The sequence below is a fragment of the Globicephala melas genome, chromosome 1 (assembly GCF_963455315.2).
Source record: "Globicephala melas chromosome 1, mGloMel1.2, whole genome shotgun sequence".
In the NCBI taxonomy this organism is placed as follows: domain Eukaryota; kingdom Metazoa; phylum Chordata; class Mammalia; order Artiodactyla; family Delphinidae; genus Globicephala; species Globicephala melas.
In genome coordinates, this window is record NC_083314.1 from 93,488,894 (window position 1) to 93,502,848 (window position 13,955).

A 13,955-nucleotide genomic window follows, 5' to 3' on the forward strand; every position below is an offset into this window, starting at 1 on the left:
GTGCTAGGGATGTTTTTCAACAGCCTTCTACAGTATTCAAAGCAACAACCAGCTATTTTAGGAAAGATGTAAACATGTTGCTAGAAATGACACTAAGCTGCAGTGTATCCTAATGGGGTAATTTGCTGTGTGAGATTAGAACTGCAAAGGAAATTAAGATAATGAGTTCTGTTGATTTCCTAGGAGAAAGTGAGACATATTGTTAGCCTGAAACTCACCATCTGGTTGGATTTAGAGTTAGGCTTCACTGGCAGAGAATCAGATGCCTGCATAATACCAGATCTCTGGGTTGCTTCTGGTTGCACTCAGTCTAGTCTACAGGCCTGTCCTGTCTGAATTACTCAGCCCGGCACCCCCAGGCCCACACTTCCAATTACGTCCTCTGGGCTTTGGGTTTTTCCTCCAGGAACCCACAGGGCACTTGCTCTGAGCCTGTAGGAGCCATGATGCAGCATCCCTGCCCATAGCTTCAGCTGCTAGATGGTAGCTTCGTGCCGTGGTGCTGCAATGCTGCAGACCGTTCTTGAACTGCCAGGCTTGTCCGGTGCTTGGGGCTCAAGCTTGAAGCCACCTGATGGCCCTTTTTCAACCTATCTTCCTGGAAGAAGCACTTCCCCAGGAACTCCTATTGAATCCAGAGCCCTGTTCAGGAATCTTTATAGCCTTCCCATTGGCTCAGGGAGAGTTAAGAGATAAAATTTCAGAGTAGAGAGCTCAAGGAGATAAAGCCATAATTAATTAGTACTTCTTGACAGACCTGTGTGCTGGTCCCCATGGTTCCTTGAGTTCTTCTCTATGTCCATGGCTTCCTTAACTCATGACCTTGGAAGGAGCTACGGCAAACTGCTTCTGCACGGTTGACTTGCTTTTCTCACAAACTACGATATCAACAGCACTAATGTGCCAGATAAGCAGAGGGTGAGAATTAGCCAGAAGGTCTCATGAAGAGAAGAGTTAAAATGGGTAGCTTTATTGGCGTACAGTGTTGCCATTCAGTTTTGGCAAACTGTTTTTCTTTCATGGCTTTTAAACTGACTAATGGGGATGGAAAAAATAAAGAGCCCAAGCTAAATAAAAATTATCATTAGGGGGAAAATTTTGATGGGGAGGGGCGTGCCACTGTGTACGTTGTCTCTAGGTTTGAGGAGATAAGCAACTCTTTCTCATACTTAATATTTAATTTTCATAATGGGCTTCTTCAATTACTCATTCATTCCTCACTTGTGGCAGGCTAAACTCTTTACATATCTTTACACATATTATCCCTAATCCGCACAACAATTTTGCAGGGTAAGTGGTAGTCATTCATTTGTTTGAGCAACAAATATTTTTGTGTTAAGTGGTTGTTTGGAGGCTGGCTGTGAGTGCAGTGATGGGAATAGAACAGTGAAGAAGCAGTTTCCCTGCCCTTAAGGTATTTTCCATTGTTGGATGGGAAAGACAGACAAACAGGTCATTAGAATGCCTTATTGTATTCTTACACACTCTTCGGGGGTAATGCGAGTTTGTGCATACTTATTGAAGAGCAATGGTTATACCTAGTCAGCCCATCTAGGAATCCTTCCTATAGAAATACTTGCACACAATTGAAAAGGTATTTGGCAAGGATGGTAATTGCAGCATTGTTGTAGCAAAATGTTGAAAAAGTTCACTGGCAGGGGAAGTGTTAAAATCATTATGTTATATACAGACACTGGAATGTGATACAACATTCAAATGAATAAATGAATGAATGAATTCATTAAAATGAATAAAGATCTGTATGTGTTGACACCACCATATGTGATATGTTGGTAAATGACAAAAGCACGTTGGTAGAGAAATCTGTATAACAGAAACACATTACCTAAAATAATAATCATAAAGAAAAAGAAAAAAACAATTCCGCAAGAGTCACACCAGATTCTTAGCTCTGGTCTCCTTTAGGCAGAAGGTGAGAGAGGGGTGTGTGTGGGGGTGTGCAACTTTTATGTATTTCTGCATTATTTCAATTGACAAGATAAACAAGAGTCCTTTTGAAATATTTTAAACAGCAGATAAATTTTGAATAAGGGGATAGGTGCTAGCGCAGAATTATGTCCAGGGTCCTGTAGGGACAGAAAGAACCCAGACTGGAGAAGGGAGATGGTCAGAGAAGGCTCTGGGTGGGGACCAGCCTGGCCGAGACAAGGATGAATGTAGTCAGGCGTTTGGAGGGAACCGAGGACGAGGGTTTCCTGCTCGGGAGCATCCCGGAGCACTGTGGCCCCTCTACGCTGTAACAGCCGGCCCCGGTGGTCCCGGGTTCTTCCTCCTTCCTCAGCCTCCACGGTGTGTCAGCCGCTGTTCCTAAATACTTCGCATATTTCCACCTCTTCTCTAGCTCTCCTGTAGACCTCTCATTTCTCACCTGGATGATTGAGAACCCCCCCACCCCCAGTGGGTCTCCTGGTCCCTATCTGTATCCCATGTCCTCCTACCCCGGTCTGTCCTTCACTTTGCTGAGTGATCTTCTAAAAATGCAGTTTTGACCCTGCTATCTTCCTTAAACTTGTCAATGACCCTTCATAGATTCTGGGATCTAGCCCACCCCTCTAAAGCAGACACACAGAAGCCCTGCTCACCTCTCCCACCTTCCTCGCACGGTAACTCTTATTCTTGTTATCTGGAATTTTTTCACTTCTTTGCAAATGCCATTCTTCTTATCAAACAAGGGATGGATGTAGGTAGAGAAAGAAAATCCATGATGTGGATTTAGTAGTTGGTTTTCAGCCTATTAACCTGCAAATATTCTAACTTGTTATCCCCCTTTCTGGGAGTAAATGTCCATATGTCATGTTATTTGAGGCAACAATTTAGAAATTAAGACATTTCAAGGCAAATAGTCTTCTTACCGCCCTTGGGGCTATTTTCTTTTGTAAATATACTTGAAGGATGTTTCTAACAGCAGGTCATTCTCCACACAGAGGACTTCAGAATCTGGCATTAATTTGTGTACTTGTCTATTCCAAATCCGGATACACTCCACCTTTATATAGAATACACACTGTTCTAAAAACACTACATTGACCAAACAGTCCTTATTTGCTTTGGCTAAACTTGAGTTAATGGATGGACTTGATGTACAATAAGATAGATACAAAACTGAGTGATAGTCCCCTGGGAGATTCACTTTAAGACATGCTACCTATTATCCTTCAGTCCCATCCACTGAACTTTTATCTTTATGTTATTTTTCTGTCATTGAATAGACTAGATAATCCTTTTAAGTAAATAACAGTTGGTTTCAGCATGTTAATTTTCAGAAATGTTTGTACTTACATTCAATGCAGGAGTGAAGTGATAGACTATTGTCTCGCTCCCTCTGGTGGACAATTGTATTAAAAAAATCAAAGTACACATAGTCTTGTGTGGCGGGGACAGGTTGTGACTAGTTCTGGTGTTTTAACATTTGTGTTAAATAATAGCAGTAGTAAAACACATAGCAGTACTAATGCTGTTGCCATTTCTCTTGTTATTGAGTAGTGACACTGCTGTGAAAAAACGAATTAGAAGCCGACTTCACCCCATAACTTTAGAACAGTGCTACATCAGGATAAGGCTCATGCTAAAATGCAACAATGTAGTTAATTCAGCGGTCTAACTATTACTCCACAGGTTATCCTGGACTCCTCCAATAGCTAGACTTTTCACTCAATAATGCATATTTTTGGAAAATTAGCAGATGATTATTTTTATCTTGAATCAGTTTATTTTGATAAATTTATTATTTCGTTCATGATCTTCTGAATTTACAGACTCACTGAAGTTGCTTTATCTTTCTTACGGATATTAATCGATATCAAGTGTTACCTAGGAGGTTGTTTTTTGCTCTTCAGCAAGGTTAAACCAGAAAGAAATTGCATAAAGGCCTTCGATTAGATTAAATTTCATTTGTATATAATGATTATTTTATCTTATGTATTAATAACAGTTCACATTTGTTGAGTTAAGCATTTGATGGGCATTGTGTCATTTAATTTTTCAGCAACTCTGTGAGGCAGGTAGGTAATTGTTGTTATCCACATTTTATAGAGACTGGTGAAGGTGGGCCTAGCTCATCCAGGTGTTCTCAGTTCAGAGTTTGTAACCACAACAATATACTGCTTCCTGAAGTTAGGTGATAAATAAGTTTATGTGTGGCTAATACCCTTATGTGACTCCTAGTACTGGAAACAGTTCCATCTTTGAACTGGGGAATTCAAAGACTACCTCAACCTAGAGATAGATTTTTGCCTTTTCTCTTTCTGTTTTCTCATTGTGAATAGGCCTTGTAGTAGAATGTATTTATGTTTTGTTTAGATACTTAAGACAAATTATATCTATTATCATAGAAAGAGGTTTCATGAGAAAAACACATTTTAGCTCATTAGCTTCCTCAGTAAGTCTTTGAAAGAGATGCTGTTAGGTGTAAACGTGGGAAGGAAGGGTACGGTTGCTATGTACTAACGCTAAAGATCTAGCAGGGCACATCGAGGGTTAGGTACTGAAGACCTTTATGAAGAATTTTTGAAACAGATACAGATAATTAAGGGTAATTTAGGAAATTCCTTTTCTGAAAATATTCAGAATTAGAATAAGGTAATTTTCTTGAAGTTGGCAATTATAAAGAATAGCTACCATATAAATGCTTTACATGTATTATCTTTTTAATTCTCATAATAAGATAATGATTGTTAATAACCTAACTTAATTATTATAGGCAGTAGCCAGAAGAGAAAGCTGAGACCCAGAGAAATTAAGTAGTTTGCACACGGATATACAGCTAATAAATGGTGAAGTCGGGATCAGAACTCACATGACGTGGTCTGGCTGGAGAGCCCACCCTCTGAACCACTTTGCTATACAGCAGTGCTGTCCAATAGAACTTTTTGTGATAACGGAAGTGTTTGATGTCTGTGTCGTCCAATGCCGTAGCCACTAGGCGCATGGGCTACTGAGCACATGCAACGTGGCTAGTCCAACTAAGGAACCTGATTTTTTGTTTTTAAAATTTTAATTAATTTAAATTTAAATAGCCTCTGTGTGGTTAGTGTCTACTATTTTGGACAGAGCGGCGTTACAGGGTCTTTCAGATCATGTAGTAGGGGAGACATGAGAACTTTAGAATTACCCTAACTCCTTGTTTTTACTGATCAAGAAACTGCAAACCACATGGTTAGTAATCTGCTTAGAGTCATAAAATTAAGGAAAGGGACAAAATTATAAGTAGAGTCAGAAAATTAAGGAAAGGGACAAAATTATAGGTAGGTGTATATACTTCTCAGTTACAACTCTTCCCTTTCTGCACTTTGGTGACACCTGCAAACTTACGTTTCTGCTGCTATTGTTAATATTAGATTGTAAAACTACTGTTTTTGAAAAAAATATTTTTTTCTGAAATACACGTCCAGTGAGCCCTTTCCTCTTTTCTCAGGTTATAGAAACATTATCGCGACTGTCTCGCACACCTGTAGCGCTGGCCACAGGAATCAGGTAAGCTAGCTTCTCTGTGGTTCGTACGTCCTGTTCAGTTCAATGAAGTGATTGTTTATTGAATGGCTACTATGTGTAAAGCACTTTGCATACAGGGACCACATCTCATTCATGAAGAGTGGCCGGGTATATAAGTGCTCAATAGACATTTGAAATTTATCGAGCAAGTAAGAACTTATTTGTAGCGTTGAATAAGACACATTGGCTGAACATCATTCTCAACTCACTGGTGACTGTCACTGATACAGTTCTTTCTTTTAACTCCCTCTAACATTCCTATACAGGTGATTCATTAAGACAAACACAAATGCTTAATTAAATAGATATTTTAAAAAAAGATATTGCAGTACATTTATATCCTGTAGGCCATAACAATAAGTCACAACTTCTAGGCGTTTCAGAAATAATCAGACAAGTATAAAATAATATATGTTCGAGAAGGTGTATTGAAAGTTTGGAACTAAGTGAAAAACTTGGAAGTACTGTTGATCCTTGAAAAACGTGGAAATTAGGAGCACCAACCATCCACACGGTTGAAAATTTAAGTATAACTTATATTCGGCCCTTTGCATCCTCAGTTCCTCTGCACCTGTGGTTCCAACCAACTGTGGATCGTGTAGTATTGTAGTATTTACTATTGAAAAAAATCCATTTATAAGTGGACATGTGCAGTTCAAACCTTGTTGTTCAAGGGTTCACTGTAAATTGTTGAAATTATACCTTCTCCATGCAGTGAAGCATTATGCAGTCAGTTAAGTATGGAAAGGTAGATGTGTTATGTTGTGTTGGGCCTTTTCTGTTTAAAATACTGCATATTCAAGTTAGGTCAGTCAGAAGGTTGTATTATTAGGAATGTTAGAAATACAGAAAAACAGTTTCAGTAGCCACACAGCCAGGCCACATGGAAATGGAATGGATCTCATTTTTTACCTGATTTCCTCAGGGCTCCATAATTCAGTCTCCAGCCGTTATGGGGCTCTGTGACCCTGGATCTCTTCTTCTGTTGCTTCCATTTTTCTGTTCACATTCAGATTCAAACAGAGAGGATCCAAGCATGACAGCCCAGTCCCTGGGTACAAAGCACAGTGATCTTGGGGAGGACACCCACAGACCCTTCCTCAGAAATGGGCCATGAGTCTGGCAGCTTTCTACAGTAGTCTCTAGGCTGGAGAAATGTTCCATACCTTGTCATTTTCTCTTCAATACATGATTATCTTTCCATGTCAACATATATTTTGTTATATGCAAACAGCAAATTTTGAAATAGCATGATTCTATTCTTATGTATTTATATATTGTTGGTTCTGAAACTATATAGAAGAGTTTTTTCCTTGTTACTTATACTTTTTCCTTCTTACTTATAATTTCAATTTTTTACTACAATAGACTTGTATATAAGAGTATAATAAAATGTGTCAAAATTTATTTAAAAAAGGATTTTGAAACTGGCATTTCTCACACATTTTAATTTATTTGAAAAATATATGTTCCTCAGATGTCTTAAGTACTAAGTTAATACATAAATGAATGTGAAAATGTTTTCACTATACTAAATATAATTATTTAGTAATTATCTAGTGCTTATTTTTTATTTTGATGGATCCTCTTTTTTTTATGGAACATATGACATGCTGACTTCATGTAAAAGAGGGTAAAACTTTTGGCACTATAGTATAATCACTGTGATTTTGTTAGACATAAATTTAGGGCATTATGTTGGTATTATGAATAAAGTTCATAGTACGAAGCAGACAAGGGAAGCCAATGGCTAGGAATAGGGTAGAAACTAAAGTGATTTTCTCTGAGCAGGGGACAAAGAAAACATCGTACTCTTTTTGAGGCTTGTTTGACTTATTTGTCCAATAGATGAAAAATAAAAAATACAACTCACACAACTTACGGTCTGAGTAGAAAAGTATATCAGAGTCAATGATCATATATAAAGGGCATGGCATTTTTGTTTTCTAATTCTCATCTATACTAGTGAATTGAGTCATGCTAGAATGGTTGTTACCTAATTACCAAGTTATTTGTCAGATCAGATTCTGTAAGTGCAAAGAATCTGAATGGTGCTAAAGGCAAGGACCCACTCTGAGCTGGGGGGCTGCAGTGGGCGCTGACGTGAGCCTGCAGGTGTGTGGCTGGTGGGAGGTCAGATGAGCACCTCAGCACGTCCACGACTGCTCACATGACTGTGACCAGCCGTGATTGCTGCAGGTGATTTGAGGTAGCAGGTGCCACGCCTCCCTGGGGGCCCCTGACACAGCCACAGCCAGGCACTTTGGGAGAAGCCCCGGAAGTCGTGTGAAACATGGTGACTGATCTGACCACTTTGGCAGCAGCTGAGCGTATGTGTTTCGTGAGAGGTAAACGTCCAGCCTAGTTTTTGCCTATTCACTCTTTTTTTTTCCCTCCCTCCTAGGCCCTTCCCGACAGAAGAAAGCGTTAATGATGACGACATCTACAAAAGCCTGCCTGATTTAATAGAGTATGTTGAGCATTTTCAACAAAAGTACACCACTGCCTATTTTTGCATCCTTTGTGGATTTTAACCGTGGGTGTTAAAATAGCTCTCTGAAGGGGAACCGTGGCTTAGTGATTAAGACATGTGAGAATTAACCTCAGACTCCTGATGGAAAGCTTCATGAGAAAATGTACTTCAGCTGGCTTTCAATTCCTCTTGTGTGCCTTGCATTGTGCAAGTCTCTATGGAGAGTAAAGAAACAGACAGCAATGAAGTAACATTTGGAAGTTTCTCAAAGGCATAGGAAAGGTAGTAGATAAACCTAGAATCAGACAATTAACGAGAGGAGTATTAATAGAATCTACCACCGGATCTGTAGGACAGATAGTGCTTGCTGTGTAAGTTCAAGGACGAACGAGATCTGTGTGGGTGGGAGTTATTCAGGGATGTTTCATTAGATGGTGTTGATTCTGAAGAGAGAATCCTTTGGGGCTGTATCATTTAATAGTTGGGAGAGGCTAAAGGTCTTTGCAGCTGGTTGTCTTCTGCTGATTGAGTGACTTGTGCAGATTACAAATAAAGGTAAAACTTGATCCTCACCCCTCAAGGAGCTGATGCCAAAGATCAGGTATGTTTGCAAAGAATTATAAGAAGACATAGATTCTGCTCCAGGAGAGATTCAGATCCTGTGGAAATTCATCCACTGATCGATCCTAATACCCCAGCACACGGACCTTGTTCTTGCCCTAGGACTCTTACACTGGCTGTCCCTTCTGCCCATGTGGCTGACCCCTCGCCATCCAAGTCTTTGCTCAGATGGCTCTGCCAGCGAGGCCTTTCCTATCTAAAATTGCCGCCACCCTCACCTTGCTCTGTGTTTTTACGGTACTCGCCTCTACCTGAGGCAGTCTCGGCTTGCCTCACTTTTTGTCCGTCTCCTCATCAGAAGGCCTGCTGCATGAGGTCAGGAACTTGACCTTGTTCTTGGCTCTTTTCCTAGCACTTCAAACAGTGTCTCGTGTCTAGTAGGTCCTCAGTACGTATCTGTTTTCTGAATTAATAGGCCAAAGCTGCATTGAGCACTTACTGTCTTCCAGGCATGATGCTTCAGGCTGGAGCTATCATGAGACATCTGTCAGTTCATAGGAGCTTACTGAGTGCGTGTTTCTGTCCTAACCATGTTACACGCGTCTCTCATGTAACACCACATTATGAGGTTGTTCCTAGTATCACCAGAGTTTACAAATGAGAAAATGAGGCTTGAAAGTAACTTGCTGAAGATCATAACTTCCTGAAGATCATAAGTAATAGTAGTCTTTGGATTGGAACCCAGGCAGTTCTTATTCTAGCGTGGAGGCTCTTACTCACTGCATTGATTCCCAGAGGCCTTGCTCCTCTGAGAGCTCTCAGCAGGAGCCACCGGCAAGGCTGGTAGCCCTTCCCAGAGTAGGCTGCCTTTGGATGGGCCTCGAAGTCTTGTATTTCACATGTGTATCAAGAATGGTTTCTCATCTCTTCTTAAAATCTCCAAGAACTCACTAATCTTCAGCAAGGTACTTGCTGATTGTCTCATTGAATTGGCTACAATCTTCATAAAGTGACTATAAGATTACTTATCAGATAATCGAATTCCTTGTCGTCTTAGAAAGAATATTATTTCCAGTGCTATGATGACGTTCTATCTTAACTCCCCACCTACACCTACTCATTTTTATAGTCTTCCCTCGTCTTGTTCTGTTGATGCCAAGATAAATCCTGTGAGGATGCAAGTTTGGAGAAAACTTGGGCCCCTGAACTGGCTGCTCTGAGGTGCCAACTCACATGCTCTGGGAGGTGCAGTCTGCTTCACCTCTTCACCAGGTGGTCGGAGGTCCAAATGTCGTGTGTTTCCTGCAAATGCCTGCTTTTGAGTTTGCTATGAGGGTTTGCTTTTCAGTCTTGGCTTTGTTATGATCTCTGTGGGCTCATAGACTTCCCTTTAACCTCTGGGGGTGAATCGCTTGAAGGGAGGGCCCCAGAACAAACACTGGTCTGCTCCCCAGGCAGGGGGAGTCATTCCATCCTCACGTGGAGAGAAAGAGACACAGGATGGAATGGAGAGCGTGTAAGATGGCTAAACGGTAGTGTCCTTGCTCCTTCAACCTTTATGACCAGGGTGTCAGACGGGACCATATCTAGGTTGCCCAGACACAGGAAAGCTAATATAGATTGCTGTTGATTTATTGACCATTTGAAGAATCACAGCTTTTTCCTCTCTCCCTTCTTCATTTTGTGCAAATCAGAGATTACTGCCCAAACTGTTAGCAAGAAAAACAGCTTTAGTATGGGATTGAATAACAAAAACCCAAACTGTTCTAGCCCAGTTGCAATGTGTGTGGGTGCGTGTGTGTCGCTCCTACAATTCTTAGGGAAGAATCTGTGTGAATTTATACATATGTACCTCTGCCCTCATGCAAAATAGTCGATAGCAAGACTTAAGAAAGACGATGTGATTTTTTTGTTTGTTTTTTTGGCTTTTTTTTGTTGGTTTGGGGGTGGGGGTTGGAGGGTCTGAGGGAGGAAAAGGATTTCACAGCCTGTTTTCCTTCTGAACAGGATCCCCTTTGATACAGAACCTACTCCTTTATCATTTCTTTAATCTCAGTTCCTTCATGAACTCATCAGACCTTCCTACCCTTTGATGAGTTATAGAAAGTGCTCGAACCAGTTTAACAGCCCCACTGTTCTCAGGCGGGACTGCCTAAGGCGAGACTGCCTACCTAAGCCCCTCAGTATGGAAATTCTGGAACTGCCAATAAGACTCACCGTCTCCCCAGTTTTTCAGAGTACAGAGCTGAAAGCATCCTTCAGTCCTCCCCCCTCTCCCTAATCCGGATTGGTCCCCAAGTCTGGTTGGTTGTAGCTGTCACGGTCTCCTGAGTCTCTGTTTCTCTCCTCATCTGCCTTTACCCTGGTTATGGTACTCATTACCTCTCACCCACAGCATTTCATTTCTTGGCTTCTCTATCTCCCTGCTTGGCTTCTTGACCCTCCACACTACCCCTCTATAACCCACTGTGGTCCTCAGATGCCCAGGTAAGGTTGAGCTCCCAGAGCGCAGGGCCCTTCTCAGATTGGTTCACCTCTTCCCTCTGGGGCTCCCCTCACTCACCTGGTCCCACTGGACGGGACTCCACCCCTCACGTCGCCAGCTTCTGCACACCTCTCTGCCATCGCACAGGTTGGGGTCCTTTGAATGCTCATCCCCTCTTCTCATTCATTGTGTCACCCTGGAGGGTGGAAACTGTGTCTGCCTTGTCTGCAGCTATATCTGCTGGAACATAGTATTTATTCAGCAAATACCTATTGAATAAATAAATACAGTCAAGATCCAGTTCAGATGTAGTATCTTCCATGAAGCTTTCCCTGCCTTCCTTAGTCAGAGTTATTCTTACTCTTCCCTCTGCACTCATAGAATTATGTGTTTATGTGCTGTTTTCCACACTAGACTATGGGAGAGCCCTTGGATCTTAGCATTCTTAGCACTGGTGAGTCTGGCAATCAGTAGGTTCTTAGTTTAAGAATCAGGTAGGTGGGTGGATGGGTGGACAGGTAATCCTGGAATGAATTTTTCTCACAGCAGGTTCTCTGAAACTTCTCTCACCACCAGAGCATTCTCCCTTAAGGCACCTTCCTTTCTTCTGGGTGTCTGACAGTTCATTTCTGTCAAATGCCTCCAGATAACTCTTCATGACAAACATAGACAACCTTGTGATTGCACCTACTTTGAAAAATGCTCCGAGTTGCAGAGTGACATTTATAGTTAGTGCTTTTATTTTTGTACGTCAATTTATAATGTTCTATCTGCACAGGCCCAAGAGAAATGCTAAGGGCTGGCGGTACTGAACGAGTTGAATTTCTTTTCAGGGAGATATTAATGCTTCTTTCTAACATACCTAAATTTATTAATCTCAGTTCTTTGGCATTATTAGTTAATAGAAGCTAATTCTAGAACTCTTGAACTGAAAGGAAAATCTTAAGGAGTAGTAACAGAATGGGTGATAGGTGGAAACAGCTGTTTCTGTGTTGACTGAATAGGGCCCGATTTTTAAAGTCTCCATGAAGGCTTCCACAGTGACTGATTATCTTTCCCTAACCCTTCATTTGAGATTGTAAACCTATGCACTTTGTTATAAAGCGGAAGCTAACACACCATTGTAAAGCAATTATACTCCAATAAAGATGTTAAAAAAAAAATAGGGATTATTTTCCACTGCCAGGAGACCAGCAGAAGAATTTCAATGGCTTTTAAAAACGTCTTGTGGCCTTGGGACCATTTCTTTAAGCAAAATACAAATAGAACAGATAAAAGCAGAATCTGAAAGAATCAAACCTGTGGGTACCCTCTGAGTGGCCTTGAAGGAACATGGTTTGAAAACCATTGCATTAGATATTGACAATTATAATCAGCAGAAATTTTTGCTTTATAAAGATTATTTATAACATATTAGGTCCTCCCCAACTCCTGTGTCTTCTCCATATTATACCCTTTAATACAGGTAATGAAACTGAGGTCTTGACATATGAAAAATGGGAGGTAGTATGATAGAGCAGTTAAAACACTCAGTGTGTAAGACAGACTGGGTTTTAAATCCTGGCTCTGCTGTCTGATTAGCTGTGTTATCCTGGGCAAGTCAAAGAACATTGTGTTCTCTCAAAGTCCTTGTCACTTGAATTGGCCAAACAACAGTGCCTACCTGATAACAAAATTAATGCTGGACCTGGGCAAACCAGGTGAGATAACCCATGCAGAGAGGCGTAGTAAACGCCCAGTGAAGGTTAGGGCACTGCCATCGTTGTCAGATTCTGTGGTTGTCGTTTGTCCTTGTTCTTATTAGGAGGGGCAGAGCTGTAATGTAAACCTTTGCCTCCTTCCACTGTATTTGATTTGCTCTCTGGATTTTCTGTTGATAACCAGTAAGCTATTTCTAACTACTGTATTTACTGCATGCTAGAAAATGATGTTTATGTTATACCTTTTGCTTCAGTGAAACCCGTGTGGAAGATGAAGAGGGTCTGTACGACTGTGTTTATGGGGAAGACGAAGGTGGCGAAGTGTACGAGGACCTGATGAAGGCAGAGGAGGCGCATCAGCCTGTAGGACTTTGACTTGCCTGTTTTTTAAGTTACTCTGAGTATCTTATTAGGAAAGTGATTATTGGAAGGACTAATTAATATAATAATTAATAAAATAATATTTATGTTTTAATTATACTAATTATAATTATAAAACAATAGCATAATTATAATTAATACAATGGTTATAATTATTTATGTAACTTCTGCTGGGATCGTTGTTTTTCTTTTTTATCTTGCTTATAACTCTATAATCATGACTTGTTATTCTGAGTATTTTATTAGGAAAGTGATTATTTGAAAGATGAATGAATACAATAATTATAATTAATATGAAATAATATTTATGTTATAAGTATATTAATTATAATTATAAAATAATAGCATAATTATAATTATTTATGTAACTTCTGCTGGGATTTTTTTTTGTTTGTTTTTTATGTTTACTTGCTTGTAACTGTATAACCATGACGTGTTGCTGCATTTGGAGACATGTAAACATGACATTTTACAGTTCAGAACAACCATAGGAAGTCTCTGGTCTAAATCTCTCCGTTTACTAGTAAGAAAATCAAGTCTAACAAGTAAACGGCATGCCACACAGCTAAATAATTGCAGAGTGGCAATAGAACATAATTTCAGGGGATCATGAAATTACATTGTTATGAAAGGAAATCTCTTGCAAAGCAGGTAAATCTGCTTTAAGTTTGATGTGGCATAAAGTATAGGTTAAAGAATATTTCTTCCTGTTTGTTAGGGGTTGATATGAGATATTTTTGTTGTTGTCGTTTGTTTCATTATAGGTCTCCTAGCATTTTTTACTATTTTATGAACTTAGTTTCAGATGTTGCCATAGTCAACAGCAGCCCACAAAGCTTTATCT

At 40.2% G+C, this 13,955-nt stretch overlaps 1 protein-coding gene across 3 annotated transcripts in view; it reads left to right on the forward strand.

Moving 5' to 3' along the window:
- Window positions 1-13,955, forward strand: part of VAV3 (vav guanine nucleotide exchange factor 3) — a 396,567-nt gene that overhangs the window by 172,204 nt on the left and 210,408 nt on the right. For all 3 annotated transcript variants that reach the window (XM_060301805.2, XM_060301801.2, XM_030868866.3), the window contains exons 3-5: window positions 5,435-5,493; window positions 7,916-7,981; window positions 12,985-13,093. In XM_060301805.2, the coding sequence (XP_060157788.1) occupies window positions 5,435-5,493; window positions 7,916-7,981; window positions 12,985-13,093 (234 nt within the window). The remainder of the gene's footprint in view (window positions 1-5,434; window positions 5,494-7,915; window positions 7,982-12,984; window positions 13,094-13,955) is intronic.